At 47.7% G+C, this 18,933-nt stretch overlaps 1 protein-coding gene across 7 annotated transcripts in view; it reads left to right on the plus strand.

Annotated features, from left to right (window-relative positions):
• The window catches only part of Dnah10 (dynein axonemal heavy chain 10), a 98,312-nt gene that overhangs the window by 27,571 nt on the left and 51,808 nt on the right, over positions 1 to 18,933 (plus strand). For all 7 annotated transcript variants that reach the window (XR_002394580.2, XM_021257629.2, XM_087198035.1 and 4 more), the window contains exons 20-29: positions 730 to 1,206; positions 1,279 to 1,437; positions 5,192 to 5,308; positions 5,389 to 5,491; positions 6,430 to 6,608; positions 11,481 to 11,692; positions 12,898 to 13,051; positions 15,120 to 15,353; positions 17,540 to 17,662; positions 18,465 to 18,698. Coding sequence is in view for 6 of the 7 variants with exons in the window: in XM_021257629.2 (XP_021113288.2) it covers positions 730 to 1,206; positions 1,279 to 1,437; positions 5,192 to 5,308; positions 5,389 to 5,491; positions 6,430 to 6,608; positions 11,481 to 11,692; positions 12,898 to 13,051; positions 15,120 to 15,353; positions 17,540 to 17,662; positions 18,465 to 18,698 (1,992 nt within the window). In the remaining variant the exon portion in view is untranslated. The remainder of the gene's footprint in view (positions 1 to 729; positions 1,207 to 1,278; positions 1,438 to 5,191; positions 5,309 to 5,388; positions 5,492 to 6,429; positions 6,609 to 11,480; positions 11,693 to 12,897; positions 13,052 to 15,119; positions 15,354 to 17,539; positions 17,663 to 18,464; positions 18,699 to 18,933) is intronic.

The following is an 18,933-nucleotide window of genomic DNA, read 5'->3' on the forward strand; positions in this document are numbered from 1 at the left end:
AAGTGGGGCTCGTTGAGATTCTTGTCTAGCAGGTGCCTGTACTGTGGTCAGACCAGCCACGGGCGACAGCCTCATGCTCTGCGGTCGTGAGTCACACTTGTGTGAAAGACAAGGGAAGCCAGATGGGGTGACACACCCCTGGAGGCCCGGCTACTCCGGAGGCTGAGGCAGGAGGACTGCAAGTTGGAGCCCAGCTTGGCTGACTTAGTGACTTCGTGAGATCCTGTCTCAGAGGAACAAAAACCAAAACTGGGGCAGAGATGCAGTTCAGTGTGAAGGCCCTGGATTCAGCCCCTAGTACTGCAACGACAGCAGCAAACAAACAAACAAACAAACAAACAAGAAACCGGAGCCAGGGCTGTGTCCAGGGCGTGTCAAGTTGCAGCTTTGTTCTGGGATACTGGACAATGGGTTCGCAGGCCCTGTGGGCTTTCGCCTCTGTAAATACAGAGGCAAGTGTTGTTTTATTTGTCCAAGCTGCGGTTAGCATCTGTTGCCTATCAACCGCTCCGAATCCTAGTGGCGAAGACAGAGCTATGGTTTGGTGGCACGTGGGTGTCATCCCAGCACTTGGGAGGCTGAGGTGGGAGGGTTGCAAATTCCAGTCCCACTTGTGTCAGTATAAAAATAAATACATACAAAGGGCCGGGGATGCAGCTCAGTGTGAAGGCTCTGGTTCGGCCCCCAGCGGTGCAGCAGACCTGACGTGGCCTCCCGCTTCTCCCGCAGCACTTCGTCCGGTGGATGAACGGCAGCTGCATCGAGTGCCCCCCGCAGAAGGGGGAGGAAGAGGAGGTGGTGGTCCTCAGCTTCCACAGCGACGTCTCCCAGAACCCGCAGGTAGCGGAGCAGGCCGTACTGATCCCGCAGAACGTACACCGGCTGCTGGTGAGCCTCATGAAGTACCTGCAGCGCTGGAAGCGCTACCGGCCGCTCTGGAAGCTGGACAAGGCCATCGTGATGGAGAAGTTCGCCTCCAGGAAGCCGCCCTGCGTGTCCTTCGACGAGAAGCTGCAGTTCTACTCCAGGATCGCCGACGACGTCATGCGCCACCCGCTGGTCAAGGACCAGCACTGCATCCGGCTCCTGTTGGGGCCCCTGGCCACCACCATGCAGGAGACAGCCAAGTCCTGGGTGACCTCGCTGGGCAGGCTGCTCAACGACTCGGCCCGTGAGGAGCTCTACAGCCTGCAGGAGGAGATGGAGGTGGGCTCTTGGCCAGGTGCGGTGGGCACGCGTCCCCGGGCTTGTTGGGGACCCTCTGGCCTTCTTTTCCAGCACTTGAACAAAAACCTCAAGAAGAGCCCCGACACCCTCGAAGACCTCAAGTTCGTCCTTGGCACCATTGCAGAGATTAGGAGTAAATCTTTAGTCATGGAGTTGAGATACAAGGACGTCCAGGAGCGCTATCGGACCATGGGGATCTACCACATCTTGGTGAGTCAGCGTTTCTGTAAGGCGGTCTGTGTAAAGCCACCCGCAGATATTAAGAATAACTTCGACTCACAGATATTTATTTATTTATTTATGCACGCCTCGGCTGGCCTTGAACTCCTGAGCTCAAGCGATCCTCCCGCTTCACCCTCCCGGGTGCTAGGACTACAAGCCGCCCCTGGCCTAGATAGTACAGGGGTACCTCGGTTCAGAGCTTAATTCTTTCCATGATTCCGGTTGTATTACATGCGTACTGTGCTTGCATCCGGTTGCAACTAGAATCGTGGAATAAATTCTGCGACCAGAATTGTGGAAAGAATTAATTTTGTGAGCCGAGGCAGCACTGTATCTATCTCTTGGTCTCTCGTGGCCCGTGTGGCATTTTGTAGATCATTTTGTAACTGCATGTCTTTCATCTCAGTTTTGATTCTTCTTTTTTTTCTCCCTCTCTCCCTCCCTCCTTTCCTTCTTTCTTTTTGGTTCATTACCTTTGATAAATAAGGAACTCCTATAAAAATGACAGGAAACGAGGGGAGAAAGCAGGATGTAAGATGTTACAAGAAACTGGAAATCAATCTTCCTTTGTTTAGGGTTGTGAAGCACAGGTGCCTGCAAGTCCGTAGGTCTGGCGGCCTAGGGTCTCCCTGGGATTGTGAGATTTTGTGCACCATGCGTTTTCCTGACAGGGCCTCAGGTTCTCAGCCCAGGCTATGCCTCAAAGTGTAAGACTGAACTCTGACTTCTCCGAATCTGGTAAACGTGGGAGACGCGATACGCCACCTGCTGGTTAAGAATGAGCACTGGACCCGGCTCTTGCCGGGACCGTGTGTGTGTGTGTGTGTGTGTGTGTGTGTGTGTGTGTGTGTGTGTGTGTGTGTGTGTGTGTGTGTGTGTGTGTGTGTGTGTGTGTGTGTGTGTGTTTGCAAAGGTATTTGATTACTGTTCCATTTAGGACTCCTTAGGCTTTGCATTTCTGCTTGTCCTCTGGTTGGAAGGTGATTTTTTAAAAAGATCTCATCTAAAATTTCCAATTTATTTAATGAAAATGTTCATATTCTCTTACCTCTTCGGTGGCTGCAGAGTAGGTAATGATGCTCCAGGCTCATTCCTAGTGTGGGCTCTTGGAGTATGCCCTCTTTGTTTTTTCTGGCTCAGACCTACCAGGTGGTTCTAAGTTTGATTGGTTTTTTAAAACTTTATCTGCACATAACACATATATAGGGAATTGTGTGAAGCGTAAACATATAGCATGATACATTTTCACACAGAGAACATGTGTTTTTTTTTGTTGTTGTTGTTGTTGTTTTTGTTTACACCGGGGATGGAACTCAGGACCTTGCACTTGCGAGGCAGACAGCGGAACCACTGAGCTACATCCCTGGCCCAAGAACATGTGTTTAATCAGCACACAGGTTGAGAAGGACATTACCAGTGCCCCACAGCCCCACTCTTCTTCCCTCCATGCGCTGTCTTCTTATCATGCTGTGACTTCTCCTGGACCTCAGCACTATAGACTACATATGTTTGTTTCTGAATTTTATTTCAGTTGAATGATAGAGTGTGCATTCTGTGGTGCCAGACTTTTTCCACTTGGTTTTACATTTTGAGTTGCCCCTGTTGTCATTACCTGTAGCATAGTTCAGTCATCATCTTTGCTGTGTAATATTCCATTGTGTGACTAGCCCACCAAAGGATATTTGGACTATGTCTAGAGTTTGGATATCACAAGTGTAGCTACCATGTTCGTATTAGCATAACTTTTGATGTGCTGGGTATAAGACCAACCGTGGAATTGCTGGGTTGTAGGGAATTCATATGTTCAGTTTTACTATTTTCTGCTAGTTTTCCTGTGTGATGGTACCGATTTACACTCAAACCAGAAGGTGTAATGGTTCCAGTTGTGCCACACCCTTGCACAGATTTTATTAGTCTTTTTGAAATGTTTGCTTTTCTAATCCTGTGAGCAGATGTTATTCCATTGTCTTTGGGACCCATTGACCTGACTACGAAGTCTGTGGTCATTCCCTTGCTCCATTTGAAGGGAATCTGGTCTCACCAGTTCCCTGTCTGCTTGGAAGATCTATGTCTGAGTTTGGTTTTCAAAAGTTATGATACTAGGGCCGGGATTTAGCTCAGTGGTTCTGACGCCTGCCTCACAAGCTCAAGGTCCTGAGTTCGATTCCCGGTACCAAAAAAAAAAAAAGAAAGAAAAGAAAAGTTATGATACTATACAACTAGGTTTTTTTTTTAAAAAATTATTATTCCTTTTGGGCTGTGTAGCATTTTAAAATTTTACAGGTCGATACCTTTATCTAGTTTTGGAAAATGAACACTTTTTCCTTCCTTTCCTTCTTCTGGGATTCCAGTTATGCGTACGTTGGCCATTCTCACAGGCATATCTGCACTTCATACTCTCTTCTGTCTTTCCTTTCTGTGGTTCACTCTGAACCCTGTGACCTAAAGCTTCAGTTCATTAACTTTCTCTTCAGTTGTGTCTAGCCCATTGTTACTGGTTCTGTAACCCACCCTGTTAGTGTTTAATTGCAGGCACTGGAATGAAAAGTTTGAGAATTTCCATTTTGAAAGCAATTTCCTGTCCTCTGACCAAATTCTCAATTTTGTCTTTCTTTTCTTTCATTTATTTGTTCTTTCTCTTTGTTTAGTGTTTTGAGACAGAGTCTTGCTATGTAGTTCAGACCTGTCTGAACTTGCTATGTGGCCCAGGCTGGGCTCAAACTAATGGCTATTCTCCTGCCTCAGCCTCCTGAGTGCTGCATTATAGCCATGCACCACTATGCCTGGCTCTTTTACTCTATTGAGTAAAATTATTTTCATTTCTGTGGCTTCTCACTCCCTTAGGGTCTGCTTGTATGGCCTGTGAATCTCTTGATTTCCTTTAAGCCCTTTTGTGCCTTTACATACTTTGCTTTTCTGATCAAGTCCTTGTCATTGTATGTGATAAAATGTAGAGGAAATTGAAGGCTTTGAAGTGGTATATTTCATCAGAGGATATTTATTTTCGTTTGTGAAAGTCAGCAAAACTGGGTATATTGGCAAGCCAAGGTAACTTTAATTAGAGATTCAGTTGATTTGAAGTTAAGCTTTTTTTTTTTTTTTTTTGGTACCGGGGATCAAACTTGGGTCTTTGTGCTTGTGTAGCAGGTGGTGAAACCACTGAGCTAAATCCTGGGCCCAAGCTTTTTTTTTTTTAATGAAGGGCTCTTCTCTCTGAGTTACTTCTGTCCATCTATTTATTTTTAAATTTTATTTTATCCTGATTTAATTTTAATTATAAAATTAAATTTTATTTCATCCTGATTTCATTTAATTATAAAATCATAGCCGGGGATTTAGCTCAGTGGTGCTGCTGCCTGCCTTGCAAGCTCAAGGACCTGAGTTTGATCCCCAGTACCAAGAAAAGAAATCATAGGAGGCGGCACACACCTGTGATCCCAGTGCTCGGGAGGCTGAGGCAGGAGGATCACAAGTTTGAACTCAGCCCGGGCCACTTAGCAACTTAGTGAGACCCTGTCTCAAAAGAAAAGAACTTGAGATGTAGCTCAGTGCAAAGCCCTGGGTTTAATCTCCAGTAATGCAAAAAAATTTTTAAAAAATATTTCAACCAGTTTTTCCAGTTGGCTCAAATGACCTATCCTGCTGTGACTGGAGAAGAAGTCCCGGGGAGCAAGTTGCCCAGAAATTTCAGGCCCGTTACTGGTGATTATGGCTGGCTCTGCTTTTTTGTTTTTTAACTCAGCCTTCGGATGCCGAGAGGGAGCTGGTCGGGAAGATTGAGGGCATGTGGCTCAGTCTCTTCAGTGACTCCGTGAACGTGGAGCGCGCGCTTGGGGGCATAAAGCGAACCTTCACCGAGGTACGGTAGCTGCGCATCTCACTCCGCCCGGATGCTGGGAAAGCCCTCACCGTGAATGAACGGGCCCTCGCTTTCCCCAGGTTACTCGCGGGGAGATAATGAACTACCGCTGTCAGATAGACGACTTTGCGAAGCGCTTTTACAACCAAGGCCCGGGTACTGTTGACGAAGACCTCGATAAAGGTAAGACCCTTTCCAAGCGTGGCGCACACCTGTCATCCCAGGACTCGGGAGGCTGAGGCAGGAGATCGCTGGAAGTCTGAGGCCAGCCTGGGCTCCACAGGGAGACCCTGTCTCAAAAAAGAAAAGAAAAAAGGCAGATTATCATCCTGAGCAAGCTGTGGAGTTGTTCCCTCCCCTTTCAATAACCGTCTGAAAGGAGGGAAGACGGGAACCCTAAAGCTCTTATTCTGAGTCGAACGCTGTGCATCCCGTGAGCCTCACACAGATGAGAACTGCAGCGAGGCCAGACAAAAACAGGTCCCCGAGGAGGCATCTGGGGAAGGTGGCCCTGGGACAGGTGGCGGATCGCTGCTGATGTCCCGATGCAGGTGACCTCGGGCGGGGGATGGGTGCAGGGAGAAGGCCAAGAGCATCCCCAGCCGGATGACAGAGTTTCCAAGGCCGGGGGAGACGGAGGACCGGGATCTGAACCCCGACAGGCACAGCTCCGGGGCCCTGATGAACACCAGCCCCATCCCCCGCCTGCCCGGGGTCCAAGAATTACAGAGGATTTTCTGTCTGGAGATGCTCGAGGCTGTCCCTGGGCTTTTGGTTTTACTTATAGTGAAACCGCCTAGGAATCCTAAATTTGTCTTCTCCTGTGGCTTAGGGGACGAGATGATAATTTATATACATCACTCACAATTTCTTATTCAATTTTGTATACCTTCAAATTCTATTAATTAATTAAATTTTTTGCCATTGCAGGATTGAACCCTTTGCACTGAGCTCCATCCCCAGCCCCTTTTCCATTTTTCAGTTTTGAGACAGGGTCTGGCTAAGTGGTTAAGTTGCCCAGGCGGGGTTTGAACTTTCGATCCTCCTGCCTCAGCCTCCCCAAGTGCAGGGTTTACAGGCAAGCCTGGCCTCACTCATTTCCTTACACATCTGTTTCCTAGGAGTAGAACTTTTAAGCACGTTTGAAAGGGAGCTGGTAAAGCACGAGAAGAACCAGCAGGAGCTGGCGAATGCCGAGAAGCTCTTCGACCTCCCCATCACAATGTACCCGCAGCTGCTCAAGGTGCAGAAGGAGATGGCCAGGCTGCGCATGATTTACGAACTCTATGAGGGGCTGAAGGTGAGTGTCATGCAGGGCCCGAGACGGCAGGTACCGAGGAGCTCAGGGCCGGAGCTGCCCGGCCTCCTCATGAGCCTGCGGTAAGCAGGTGCCACCAGCTGAGTGCTGTCCCTGTCGTCTGAGTCTCGGGGACACACAGGTCTTGCTGCCGGCCAGGACACGGCAGAGCTTCTGCCCGCAGCGAGTGGCATCCTGTGCACCCCCTGATGTGCAGCCGGCTCCGTGTCCACCTCACAACCCTGCGGCTGGCGGTCCTCCGCGGGGGCCAGGCTGTTCCCCGACAAGGAAGTGACTGGCTTCCCATGCCCGAGAGGCCTCAGGACAGCTGTTACAGGGCTGGTGTGGTGCCTGGTGCCTGTGGTCCCAGCACACCGTACGCTGAGGCAGGAGGATCACCTTGAGTTCGAGGCCAGCCTGGGCTACATTTGGAGACCTTGTCTCAAAAACCACAAACAAAGCAACAAAAAGCTGTTAAAAGAAAGCTGAGAACAGGAAGAGAGGAGCTAGAGACACTGGGTATTACCGGGTTTTCCCGGGTTTTCGTCATCCAGGGCGCCGGGGGGTGGGGAGTAGATGCGGGCCAGGTGGATTTTACCAGAGATGGAGAAATTTCTGCCGAGTTTGTCTGCTGACTGGAGCAGCCCAGGGCAGAGCAGAGGCTGGGGGAGGGGAGGGGGGGGTTCCAGAGATGTCTGGGGTCCTGGAGTCTGAGGGAAGGGACAGGGTCAAGCGCTGGCCTCAGGCTAGGGACAGATGGGTTTGTCCGTTGTTGCATGGGAGGCATAGTGTATGTGCAGAGGTGCTCCTGGGGTGAGTTGGGGTTGCCTCAGTTTCCCCAGTGGTGCACACAGCCACAAGGTGAGCAGAAGCAGCAGGGAGAGGGGGATCTGCAGGAGGGGCTTCGGGGCCAAGGGGACAGTGGCATTCAGGTCCTGATTTGGGCTGTGGATGGGGAGGAGCGGGTGGAGCAGAGGCCCAGGCGGGGACGGCTGACAGGACAGAGGTGACAGAGCAGGAACCGGGCAGGACTTCGGGGTGCTCGGGACTTCCTGATTTTGCATCACACCACATGCTTGCAACAAGGAAGAGGCAACTCATGAGAGTCATCTCAGAAACCCCACTTCAATGAGAGCTTTTTATGTCTCCTGAGGAGTAGAAATGACAAGTACAGAGATGCTGTGGGTCACACATACCTGGGGTCAAAAACCAGAGCCCTGAAGCTCAGCCAGTCCCAGCACCCTGAAGGAAGCTCCCCCGCTGCCATCCCAGGCTCCTAGGGCCAAGAAGGTGAGCCGCGTGGGCACCAGAAGCACCCCACCCCCACCCCGTGGAAATGAGAAGACACATAAACAAGCCTCAAAAACAGACTTCCAGATCACCTCCAGCAACCCCAAAGGGAAATGAGATGGAACATTCTGATACTTAACCACCTGGACTCTCTGAACTGGCAACAAAAGAGGATCTGGGAAAAATGAGATCAGAAATAATTACTCAGATAACAGCAAAGATTTTGCTCATGGTGCAAGACATGATTAATAAATCTGGAGAGGACACAGATAAAAAATAGAGGATCTGAGGAACTTGATGGAATCCCAACATAGGAAACAAATGGAATCCATAAAACAGATACAAACACATTTCTAAGAGATTACAAACTCCATCGAAAGTCGGCACAGCAGAATGAACCAATGTGAGGATAGAATTTCACATATAGAAGATAAGATTGTAATTAATGAGGAGGAAAAGAAAAATTGCTTTAAAACTGTGAGGGAACATGAGAAATCAATCCAGAGGCTGCTAGACGATGCAAAGAAGAATAACATAAGACTGATTGGAGTCAGTGAGGAAAGAGGAGAGAGTGCAGATGACATAAAAAAAACTCTTCACAGAGGTGATGGGAGAAAACTTTCCAAGGAGGGGAAAAGAACTTGACATACAGGTAAGTGAGGCATATAGGACTCCAACTAGCCTTAATCAAAAAAAAAAATCTACACATAGGCATATAATAGTTAGGATTCCAGAAACCCAACAGAAGAACAAAATTCTACAAGCAGTGAGAGAAAAGAAACAAATCACATACAAAGGAAAGCCCATCAGAATCACAGCAGACTTCTCAATGCAAACCCTCAAGGCAAGAAGAGCTTGGAGTGATGTATTTCAAGCCCTAAAGGAAAACAGCCTCCAACCCAGATTAATGTACCCTGCAAAACTATCTTTCAAAATTGATGGAGAAATAAGATACTTTCATGATAAAGAGTACCTCAGGAACTTCATGAATACCAAACCGGCACTCCAAAAAATTTTAGACAATACCCTAGGAAAAGACAATGAGGATCACAACCCCAGGAAACCCAGCAGAATGAATCCATTGGGTGTGACAAATTAAACTCAAAGGGGGAGAATCCAACAAAAAGAAAAAGTCATGACAAGGCTTTTAAAACTTTTAACTTCATCTCCCTAATGAGTGTATAATTCAATCTTATTATTGTACTGATTAGTATTTTTCTGATTCTAGAGTTTCACACCATTCCTTGTGCTATACTGGCTATTTCTCATCTTATGTCTACATTTTAATTGGGTTGTCTATTAATGAGCTCTAAGAATTCTTTATATATTCTGCTCATAGGTTATATGCATTGTAAATATGGTCTGTTTAAGGACTTTTCATTTTAATGATGTCATTTAAAGTTCTAAATTTTGATGGAATCTCATTTATCAATTTTTTCTTTTATACATCATGTTTTTTGTATCCTAGGTAGTTCTTGCCTACCCTGAATTCATAAATATTTTCCCTTATAATTTCTCCTTAAAGTTTTATACTTTTAGGCTTTCTTATTTAGGTTCATAGATCCCTTCAAGTTATTTTCATGTATGGAAAAAAAGGGTTGAGGTTAATTTTTTATATACAGATACCAGGTGTGCTAGTGCCGTTTGCTGAAGACACTATCTCTTCCTCGGCTCTTGAATCGAGTTTATATTCTATAAAATGCTAATGTTAAATAATCTTTCAAAACTCAGTGGACCATATATGTATGGTTTGATTTCTAGATTCTCTGTTTTATTCAGATGATCTATATGTCTTTCCTTACACCAACACTGCCTTGATTACTGTAGCTTTAGAAGAAGTCTTAAAATTGGGTGCTAAACGTCTTCCAACACTGTTTTTGTTTTTGTTTTTGTTTTTGGCTTTTCTGGGTCCTTTGTACTCCTACATAACTTTTAAATTTCAATATCTAGTTCTTCATTTATAGCAAGTATACACAGACCTGAATTTTTATATATACCTTGTGTTTTCTAATCCTGCTAAATTCAAGTACAAGTTCTAGGGGCTCCTAGAGATTTCTTAGTATTTTCTCTGTAGATGATCATTTCATCTACATATAAAGATTTTGCTTCTGCTGTGCCAATCCTATCCTAGTTGTGTCATTTTATTGCCAGACTATTTTGGTTTGGGCCTATGTTTCAAAGTCTAATGGACAGATGAAGAGTAGGCATATATGCCCTTGTTCCCCACTTTAGGGAGAAAGCATTGTATCTTCTCCATTCATAGAAGGAGTTTTTGTTGGAAGTATGGAGTACATGTCTTTGATCTGTTGAGAAGGTTCTGTTCTACTTCGAGTCTCCTGATAGCTTTTACCATGAACAGCTGTAGAATGTAGTCCAATACTCTTTCTCCAACTAGTGACGGGATCATATGGGTTTCTCCTTTCCTCTGTTAAAATGATTACTTTTGGGGGTGGATCTTCCAATGCTGAACCAACACTGCCATCCCTATAATAAAACCACTTTCTACATACTGCCAGATCTGACTTCTAAGAGTTTGTTTTGTTAAACAAATTTCTATCTATGTTCATACCTTTTCCTTCTATCATCTTTATACAGTTTTAGGATTAGCACAATGTTGAGTTCCTAAAATGAGGGGAGAATTGTTCCTTCTTTTTTCTGCTTTAAATGTTTGATATAATTTATCAGTTAAAATGTTTATGAGCCTGCTGTTGTCATATGGGTAGGTTTTCAAGTCTTTAATAGGTGCTATTCAAATTTTATATTTCCTCCAGAGTTAGTTTCATTAATTTTCATTAATTTTCTTCTAAGTTACTTCTTAGAAGTTGTCAAATTTATTTTAAAACAGATTTTTGTAATATTCTTTCTATATCCTTTTAAATTCTGTAAAATCTGTGGTAATGTCTCCTAGATCTTAATATTGTAATTTTAAAAATGTATAACTGATATTGTGTAACAGGAAGAAAAGGTCTAAAAGAGCAGGGGAATTGGGAGGGGTAGGGGAAGGGAAAAAAGGGAAAGGAAAAATTATGAGAAGAGGAAAAAAATGGAAACAAGGTCTTTGCAAATAGGGAAGGGTGGAGGGGGTGAAGGGAGGGCAAGGGAAGGGGAAAAAAATAAGAACCAAGAGACTCATGTAATGGTACAAGATCCCAATGATGAATGTAACTGTATTTTATACCTAAAATGTACCAATAAAGTTAATGGGGGAAAAAACCCCCCAAAAAACAAACCAGAGCGCTCAGTGCTGGGCATTGTGGGACACGGCTTCCGGCTGCATTTTGTGATGTGGGCTACTGTCAGCCTGGGCATTAGAAGGTCCAAGTTTGGATGATTTTATGCAAGAAAGGGCCTTTTACATTAAATCTCAGGAAAACATAACACACGAGCGTGTCTTCAGGATAATGGAGTGGGGCAGGTGCAGTTCTTGTCAGCCTTTCTGATGGCTGAGGTCCTTCCTGTGGGCCCTTGGGATGCCGTGGACGGACAGGCAGACAGGCGGGTGGGTGGGCTGTTTTCGGAGGGCTGAGTGCAGCCCAGAGCTGGGGACTGAGGGCTCCCACATGGAACACTGTGGTGCACCTCCAGGTCGCCAAGGAGGAGTGGTCGCAGACGCTGTGGATCAACCTGAACGTGCAAGTGCTGCAGGAGGGCATCGATGGCTACTTCAAGGCGCTCAAGAGGCTGCCCCGGGCCATGCGCACCCTGTCGGTCACCTGCCACTTGGAAATGAAGATGAAGGCATTTAAGGACTCCATCCCACTGCTGCTCGACCTGAAACACGAGGCGCTCAGGGACAGGTTGGCTTTGTCCTCACTTGGCCGGTGTGAATGCATGGGAGGAGCTTTTAGTTTAAAACATGTCCCCGCTGAGAGCTAATGATGAAGAACAAGGTTCCAGTGATGACACGGAGCTGTAGTTAGGCAAGAGGGAGCTCTATGGTGTTGTTTCTAGAAAATTATCAACCCCATGGAGAGAGAGAGAGAGTGTGTGTGTGTGTGTGTGTGTGTGTGTGTGTTTAGTACATGGCTCTCAGCCCCTCTGCATGTCCGCCTGGGGTGGCCTCCTGTGCATACGTCACTGTTCCAAGCTGTGAAATTCAGTGTTTTCCAGCAGCAGGTCCCAGTTCTGTGACCCTGTGACCCAGGGTTTCTCGAGCTCTGGCCCCTTCCCACGATGTCGATCAGACCAGGGTCTCACCTACACTGTCGTGGTTTTATTTCACTTTTACTTCTTTCTTTTCTTCCCTTTCTTCCTTTTCTTTTTCCTTTCCTTTTTCCTTTCCTTTCCTTTCCTTTCCTTTTCTTTTCTTTTCTTTCGACAGGGTCCCACTATGTAGCCCAGGCTGGCCTGGAACTTGCACTGATTACAGACTTACAGGTGTGCACCACTATACCTGGCTAAAAATAAAAATAATTAAAAAAAATTTAGCTCCAAGCTGTTGCCTGCCCTGCAGGAGCCCCCAGGAGGTGTTGGCCACCCCATGAGCCTGGCCTGGACTTCCCCTCTGACAGAAGCAGGAGGCCCGGAGGGGGATGGACCCGCCCCCTTGTCCACGGGTGACCCCATGCCGTGTAATGTTGAGTCTGTGGACCCCTAGCCCATGACCAGAGTCAAGCTGTCCTGCTTCGTGTCTGCTCCTGGGTGGGTGGAGCTGGGAAATGGAGGTGCAGAAGCAGCGACCCTCCGGGTGTGGCGCAGGTTGGAGGCCTGTGTGTGGGCCTGGCCTTCCACTGGCTGCCTTGCTGACGTCCACCCCAGAAGGTCCCAACCATGAGGCAGCTGCTTCTTATGTTCTCTGCCACGGTGTGTTTTTTCCCTGCAGTACTCAGAGCAAGGACTGAGATGTAGCTCAGTGGTTAGCACTTGCCTAGCATGGCCGAGTGTCACAGTTCCCTCCAGGAAGTTGCCATAAGGCCATGGGGCGTGGGATTTTGGCGGGGACCTTTGAGTTCATCACTGACTTTGCCAGCATAAAGATTTTTTAATGTTGATGCACTTCCAGGCATTGGAAGGATCTTATGGAGAAGACAGGTGTCTTTTTTGAAATGACCGAAACGTTCACTCTGGAAAACATGTTTGCCATGGAACTTCACAAGCACACAGACGTCCTCAATGAGATTGTCACCACCGCTGTCAAGGAGGTTGCCATCGAGAAGGTGGGGCCTACAGGGTGGGGAGAGGGTTTACAGTGCCCAGCGTTCTTACTGGTACATGTCGCAGTGCGTGGCGACCGGATTCATCAGGGGAGGATCGCTTTTCGTTCAGAGATGAAGCGCATGGTATTTGCTCCAGTGTTTGTTGGGTTGAGTGATAAAGGATGCTTTGTTCTGAAAAGAGACTTTCTGCCTCCATTAGCTTTTTTACTGTTTCTGACTATAGTTTCACTCTCCCTTGTTTATTGTAGAACGAGGGATGTTCATGGTAGAAAATTAAAAAAAGAAACAAATCACTCCTGATCTCACCACCTGAAGATGATTATTACTAACATTTTAGTGAATGCCCTTTCCAACTTAAAAAAAAGCTTGTGCCACATGTATATGTGCATACACACATATATGTACACACACTACACACCTGTGTACACACAGACCCACATGCCTCCATACACTTATACACGCGCCCACACACAAGTACACAGGCAAGGGTGACCACAAAGTGCATACAGTAAGAGACAAATGGCCACGAATGCCCCTTCAAACCCTCCCCTCACTTTGAACACACTAACCCCATGTTCTCGCCACTTCCTGCAGCAGCTCTGGAGCCCTCTCTCCTGATGTCTTTAGCTACGCTGTCCTGCCTGCCTCGATGTCCTGAATGGGTTCAAAACATTGACCTTTCTTTTTTGTGTGTGTGTGGTTTACATGGTTTTTTTTTCCTTAAGTTCTTTTATTGGTACGTTTTAGGCATACAATACATTTACCTTCATCATTGGGATCTTGTACCTTTACATAATCTCTCTTGGTTCTTATTTTTCCCCACTCCCAGCCCTCCCTTCACGCCCTCCATCCCTCCCTATTTCCAAAGACTTTGCTTCCATTTTTTCCATTTCTCACAATTTTTCCTTTCCCTTTTTTCCTTTCCTTTTTTCCCCTCCTAATTCCCCTTCCCCTTCCCCTTTGGACCTTTTCTTCCTATTTTGCATTATCTAGTATTCATTCTAAGCATTGGTACATTTTAGGTATATAATATAATGACATTCATCATTGGAAATTTGCACCTTTACATAATCTCTCTTGGTTCTTATTTTTCCCCCTTCCCCTGCCCTCCCTTCAACCCCTCCATCCCTCCCTATTTACAAAGACTTTGTTTCCATTTTTCCATTTTCTCAAAAACATTGACCTCTCATGGTCATGGACTCTGGGGAAGAGCCAGATCCGGTGACGAAGGTGGCTGGGGACCAGCATTAGGTTCTTACGAGCTGCCTTTCCCGTCGATGGCGATCGGCGGCAGCACTCACTGTATTTTGATCCCATCTTGTGAAGACACGAAAGAGGATCGAGAGCTGCTTCAGAAAGTGGCAAGAACAATGGGATAACTGTGTTTGAAAAGGGGGAGGATTTGGAAGGGGATTTGTGGGCATGTGTCTCTGGTTATTGTAATCAGTTTTTAAAATTTAAACACCTACTGTATATTTTGATCATGACTCACATATATGTACCTAAATGTGTGTGGATGTATGCATAGTGCACACATATTCACGTATTGATATATACAGGGACACATTGTATACATATGCATATGTACCCGGATACACATAATACATGCCTACGTAGGTATACATATACACACCTTGCTGGTTACCCATACGGTATTTGGGAAATGGAGTCTGAAGGCACATGCTTTGTCACTTGACCTTGCTCAGCAGGTGAGGAAACCCGGGGTGGGACCCGGGAGCATGCAGCTCTGGGCCGACTGAGGCAGTCAGCCCTGGCCCTGGTACCCAGCAGCCGGGGGGCTGGCAGGCGCATCTGCTGCCTGAGCCCGGTCTCTGCGTTTCCAACCCTGCCACATGGGGTTGCCTGCTCACCAAGCGAGACCATGCGTGTGACGCGCTTCCCTGGCACACAGCCAGCCTGTGGGCTGCACTGACGGCTATGGCCTGGAAGAATACCCGCTTTGCCCACACTGACCGCCGTCTAGGGCTGGATGGGGTCCCAGCACAGGAGGCCTGTGGGCTTGGGTTCCTGTCCTCACAAGGGCCATGCATCCCCTCCTGTCCCGCAGGCCGTGAAGGAGATCCTGGACACGTGGGAGGCCATGAAGTTCACGGTGGTGAAGTACCACAAGGGCACGCAGGAGCGCGGCTACGTCCTGGGCTCCGTGCACGAGATCATCCAGTGTCTGGACGACAATGTAGTCAACCTGCAGAGCATCTCGGGCAGCAGATTCGTGGGGCCGTTCCTGCAGACCGTGCACAAGTGGGAGAAGACGCTGTCTCTCATCGGGGAGGTCATCGAGGTGGGAGCAGGCCATGGCTCCAGGTCTTCTTCCCACCTCTGTCTGGCTTTGTTTTGGGGGAGGACTGGAGTGTGTGACTGGAGTTGTTGATCTCAGTTTAAAAAAATTTGTTTTGGCCCTATGGGGGATTGAGCCCACGGCCTCCACCCTGAGCTACATCCCCAGCCCTTCTTATATTTTTTCTTTTGAGACAAAGTCTCACTTAATCACCATGTCACCCAGGCTGGGTTGGAACTTGTGGTCCTCCTGCCTCAGCCTCCCAGAGTGTGGGGATGACAGGCCTGTGGCACCACGCCAGGCTTTGATCTGAGTTTTTATTTCAATGGGTGCATTTTAACTTTCCAAGATGAATAATTGCTCTTTGTTCAGTGTGTCCCTGTTCTTCTTTAGTCCCATCCTGTTCTTGTTGCGAGGATGCATTCACTTCCTCCACACATTGACAGTGGCAAACGTCTGCATTTTAAACGCTTCGTGGGCTTTCTTCTGTCTTAGGCAAGAATTCTTCTCTGTGCCGGTTGATGATCTCTCATGGTGGTGGGCTTTTCTCTGTGTGATTCTGATTTCTTCTTAGTTCACCTGTGTAGTTTTTTTGTTTTTCTGTGACTGTTTTTGTTTGTGCTGCTTCGCTTTGTTGTCTACTTTGGAGTCTGTCCATCCCGGCCTGTACCTCAGATGGCCGCAGAGCTACCCAGCTGCTCCTGACTTGGGCGGCTGCCTCTTTCCTCTGGTGCCCAGCCTGGTCAGCTTCCTTGGCTTGCTTGCTTACTTTATCTATGACTTTTTAATGTGTGGGATCTCTTCTGTAGGACATAGCATTGGTTTCTCTTTGTTATTTAAGAGTTTTAAAGTTTTTATTGAGGTGAAATTACATGACATAAAATTAACTACTCCAGAGCACATAGTTCACCAAGTTCAGTACATTCACAGTGCGCACCCCAGCTCTGCTGGTTCCAAAGGATTCTCACAACCCTGCGAGAAAACCCCAAGCTCATGAAACAGTCACCCCACCATTCCCTGGTCACCTTCTGTCTCTCTGGGTTTTTCTCTCTGGAAATTTCACATAAACAGAGCCAGACACAGTGTGGCTTTTGTTCCTGGCATGAACTTTCAAGGTTCATCCACGTCGTAGCCTGTGTCGAGGCTCCATTCCTTTTCATGGCCGGGTAATACTCCTCTGTGTGGACAGATTTGCCTCCCATCATTCACTATTCACTGATGGACAGCGGGTTGTTTCCGCCCCTTAGGAGTCACAAGCGGTGCTGCTGGGGCCGCTCGTGTGCGGCTGCTTGTTGGAGTCTCTGCTGTGGGTTGCTTTGGGTCCAGACCTGGACAGAGAGCTTCCGAGCACATGGAGCTTGACTGTCCTGCACTGCCTGCCCTTGAGTGCTGTAGGTTACAGAGCTCCAAACTCTGCTCCTGACTAGGACTTTCTTCCCTGTCCTGGACTGGCATGGAGAGTTTGCTTCTCCTCCTCCTCTTCCTTCTTCTCCTTCTTTTCTTTGTCCTCCTCCTCCTCCTTCTTTTGCATACTGGGGATTGAACCCAGGACCTTTGCACTGAGCCACATCCCCAGCCCTTTTGATTTTTTAATTTTGAGGCAGGGTCTCGCTAAGTCAGCAAGTTGTCTGGCTAGGCTTGCACTTGGCAAGGCTCCTGCCTCAGCCTCCCCAAGTGCTGGGATTACAGGTGGCAATACCATGCTCTGCTTGCTGTTGCTGTCAAGTGTGACCACGTGTCTTACCAGGCTTTGTTGTGGTTTCACCAGCATCCTGCACACAGTCGCCTTCCCCAGGAAATGGGTCGAACCCAGACCTGGATGTACCGTTTTTTTCTTCCTATTCTTCACCATGACAAAGTGTGATTTATAAATGATGTACAGTAAGAGATGAACACAGGCACTGATATAATAGAACAGCCATAACAGTCTACTGTCATGAAAGTGACGGGGATGCAGTTTCTCTCTCTCTCTCTCAGGGTCTCTTGCTGTGCTGCATTTTTCAGGTGCAGTTGGCCATGGGTAACAGAAATCATGGGAAGGAAACCTGTGGCTCAGGGTTCTGCTGGGTTTTGGGGTGCAGGGTGCTGGGCACGTGTTGGGTGACGCAGAAAGCCCTGGGCCCAGGCTGAGTCGACCCCGTCCCCACGGGGGGTGGCCGGGTCCCTGCTGACCTGTGCTATCCCTGCAGAGCTGGATGCTGGTGCAGCGGAAGTGGATGTACCTCGAAAGCATCTTCATCGGGGGCGACATCCGGTCACAGCTCCCTGAAAAGGCGAAGAAGTTTGACAACATCGACAGGGTGTTCAGAAGGGCAAGTGGCAGTGACAGGGCAGGCCTGGCTTCCTGTTTGCCTGGACGCTTCCTCGTGCGCAGTGTCTGCATTTTGTCTGTCACTCTGTGATCTTCACTGGTTTTGCAAAAATTTCTTTTTGACCCTTTTAGCTGCTGGCCTGTGGCAGTGACACATTTTAATGCTTACTTTTTATTATAAAAGTAATATCTGCTTAAGAACTTTTTTGTTTGTTTTTTGAGACACTGTCTTGCAATGTGGTTCGGCCTGGCCTTGAACTCACTATGTATCCCAGGCTGGCCTCGAACTCGAAGTGCTCCCTCCTCCTGCCTCAGCCTCCTGAGTGCTGGGGCTACAGACATGCACCACCACACTTGGCTAAGAAAGTGTAGAAAAGTAGAACAAATGCATTTTTTTTGGTACCGGGGATAGAACTCGGGACCCTGCGCTTGCAGCGGAGGCGGCGGAACCACTGAGCTAAATCCCTGGCCCTTATTATATATATGTGTGTATATATATGTATATGTATATATGCATATGTATATATATGTGTGTATATATATATATATTTTTGTAGAACAAATGCATATGATAGTGACTTTTTTTACACTTATTTTTATTAGGAAAGTAATTTGCCTGTTTAAAATGTAGGAGGTCGAACACACGTTACTTTGCAAGCTTGGAACCACTTTGGCCTGGCAGTGTAGGCTGAGTGTCCTTGGTCTGAGAATTCAAGCACAGACCCGGAGGGTGGGGCCTGCGGGCGGCAGTTGGGGACCGCATCCCTGGCTGGTGACACTGACGCCTCGTCCTGTGCACACAGATTATGGGCGAGACCCTGAAGGACCCGGTGATCCGGAGGTGCTGCGAGGCCCCCAACCGCCTGGCCGACCTGCAGCACGTGGCTGAGGGCCTGGAGAAGTGCCAGAAGAGCCTCAACAACTACCTGGACTCCAAGCGCAACGCCTTCCCACGCTTCTTCTTCATCTCGGACAACGAGCTGCTCAGCATCCTGGGCAGCAGCGACCCGCTGTGCGTGCAGGAGCACATGATCAAGGTGTGTGACCACACAGCACGCCCGGAACCCCGCACTCGGAGGCCGAGGCAGGAGGGCCTGTCCCCACCACGAAGAGTTCAGGTTACAGAGTTCTCGCAGCCATGCCTGCATTCGCGTTGCCCAAATAACCTGGCCAGCACCACCCAGCACTGATGTCAGTCACCCTTGTCACTTTTCCTGTAAAGTTCACAGATAAAGTCATCACACCATCGTCCCCTCCCTCTGTACTTGTACT

This window comes from Heterocephalus glaber, unplaced genomic scaffold (assembly GCF_053883595.1).
Source record: "Heterocephalus glaber isolate CG9 unplaced genomic scaffold, H.glaber_assembly_v1.0 deba00001687, whole genome shotgun sequence".
NCBI lineage: Eukaryota > Metazoa > Chordata > Mammalia > Rodentia > Bathyergidae > Heterocephalus > Heterocephalus glaber.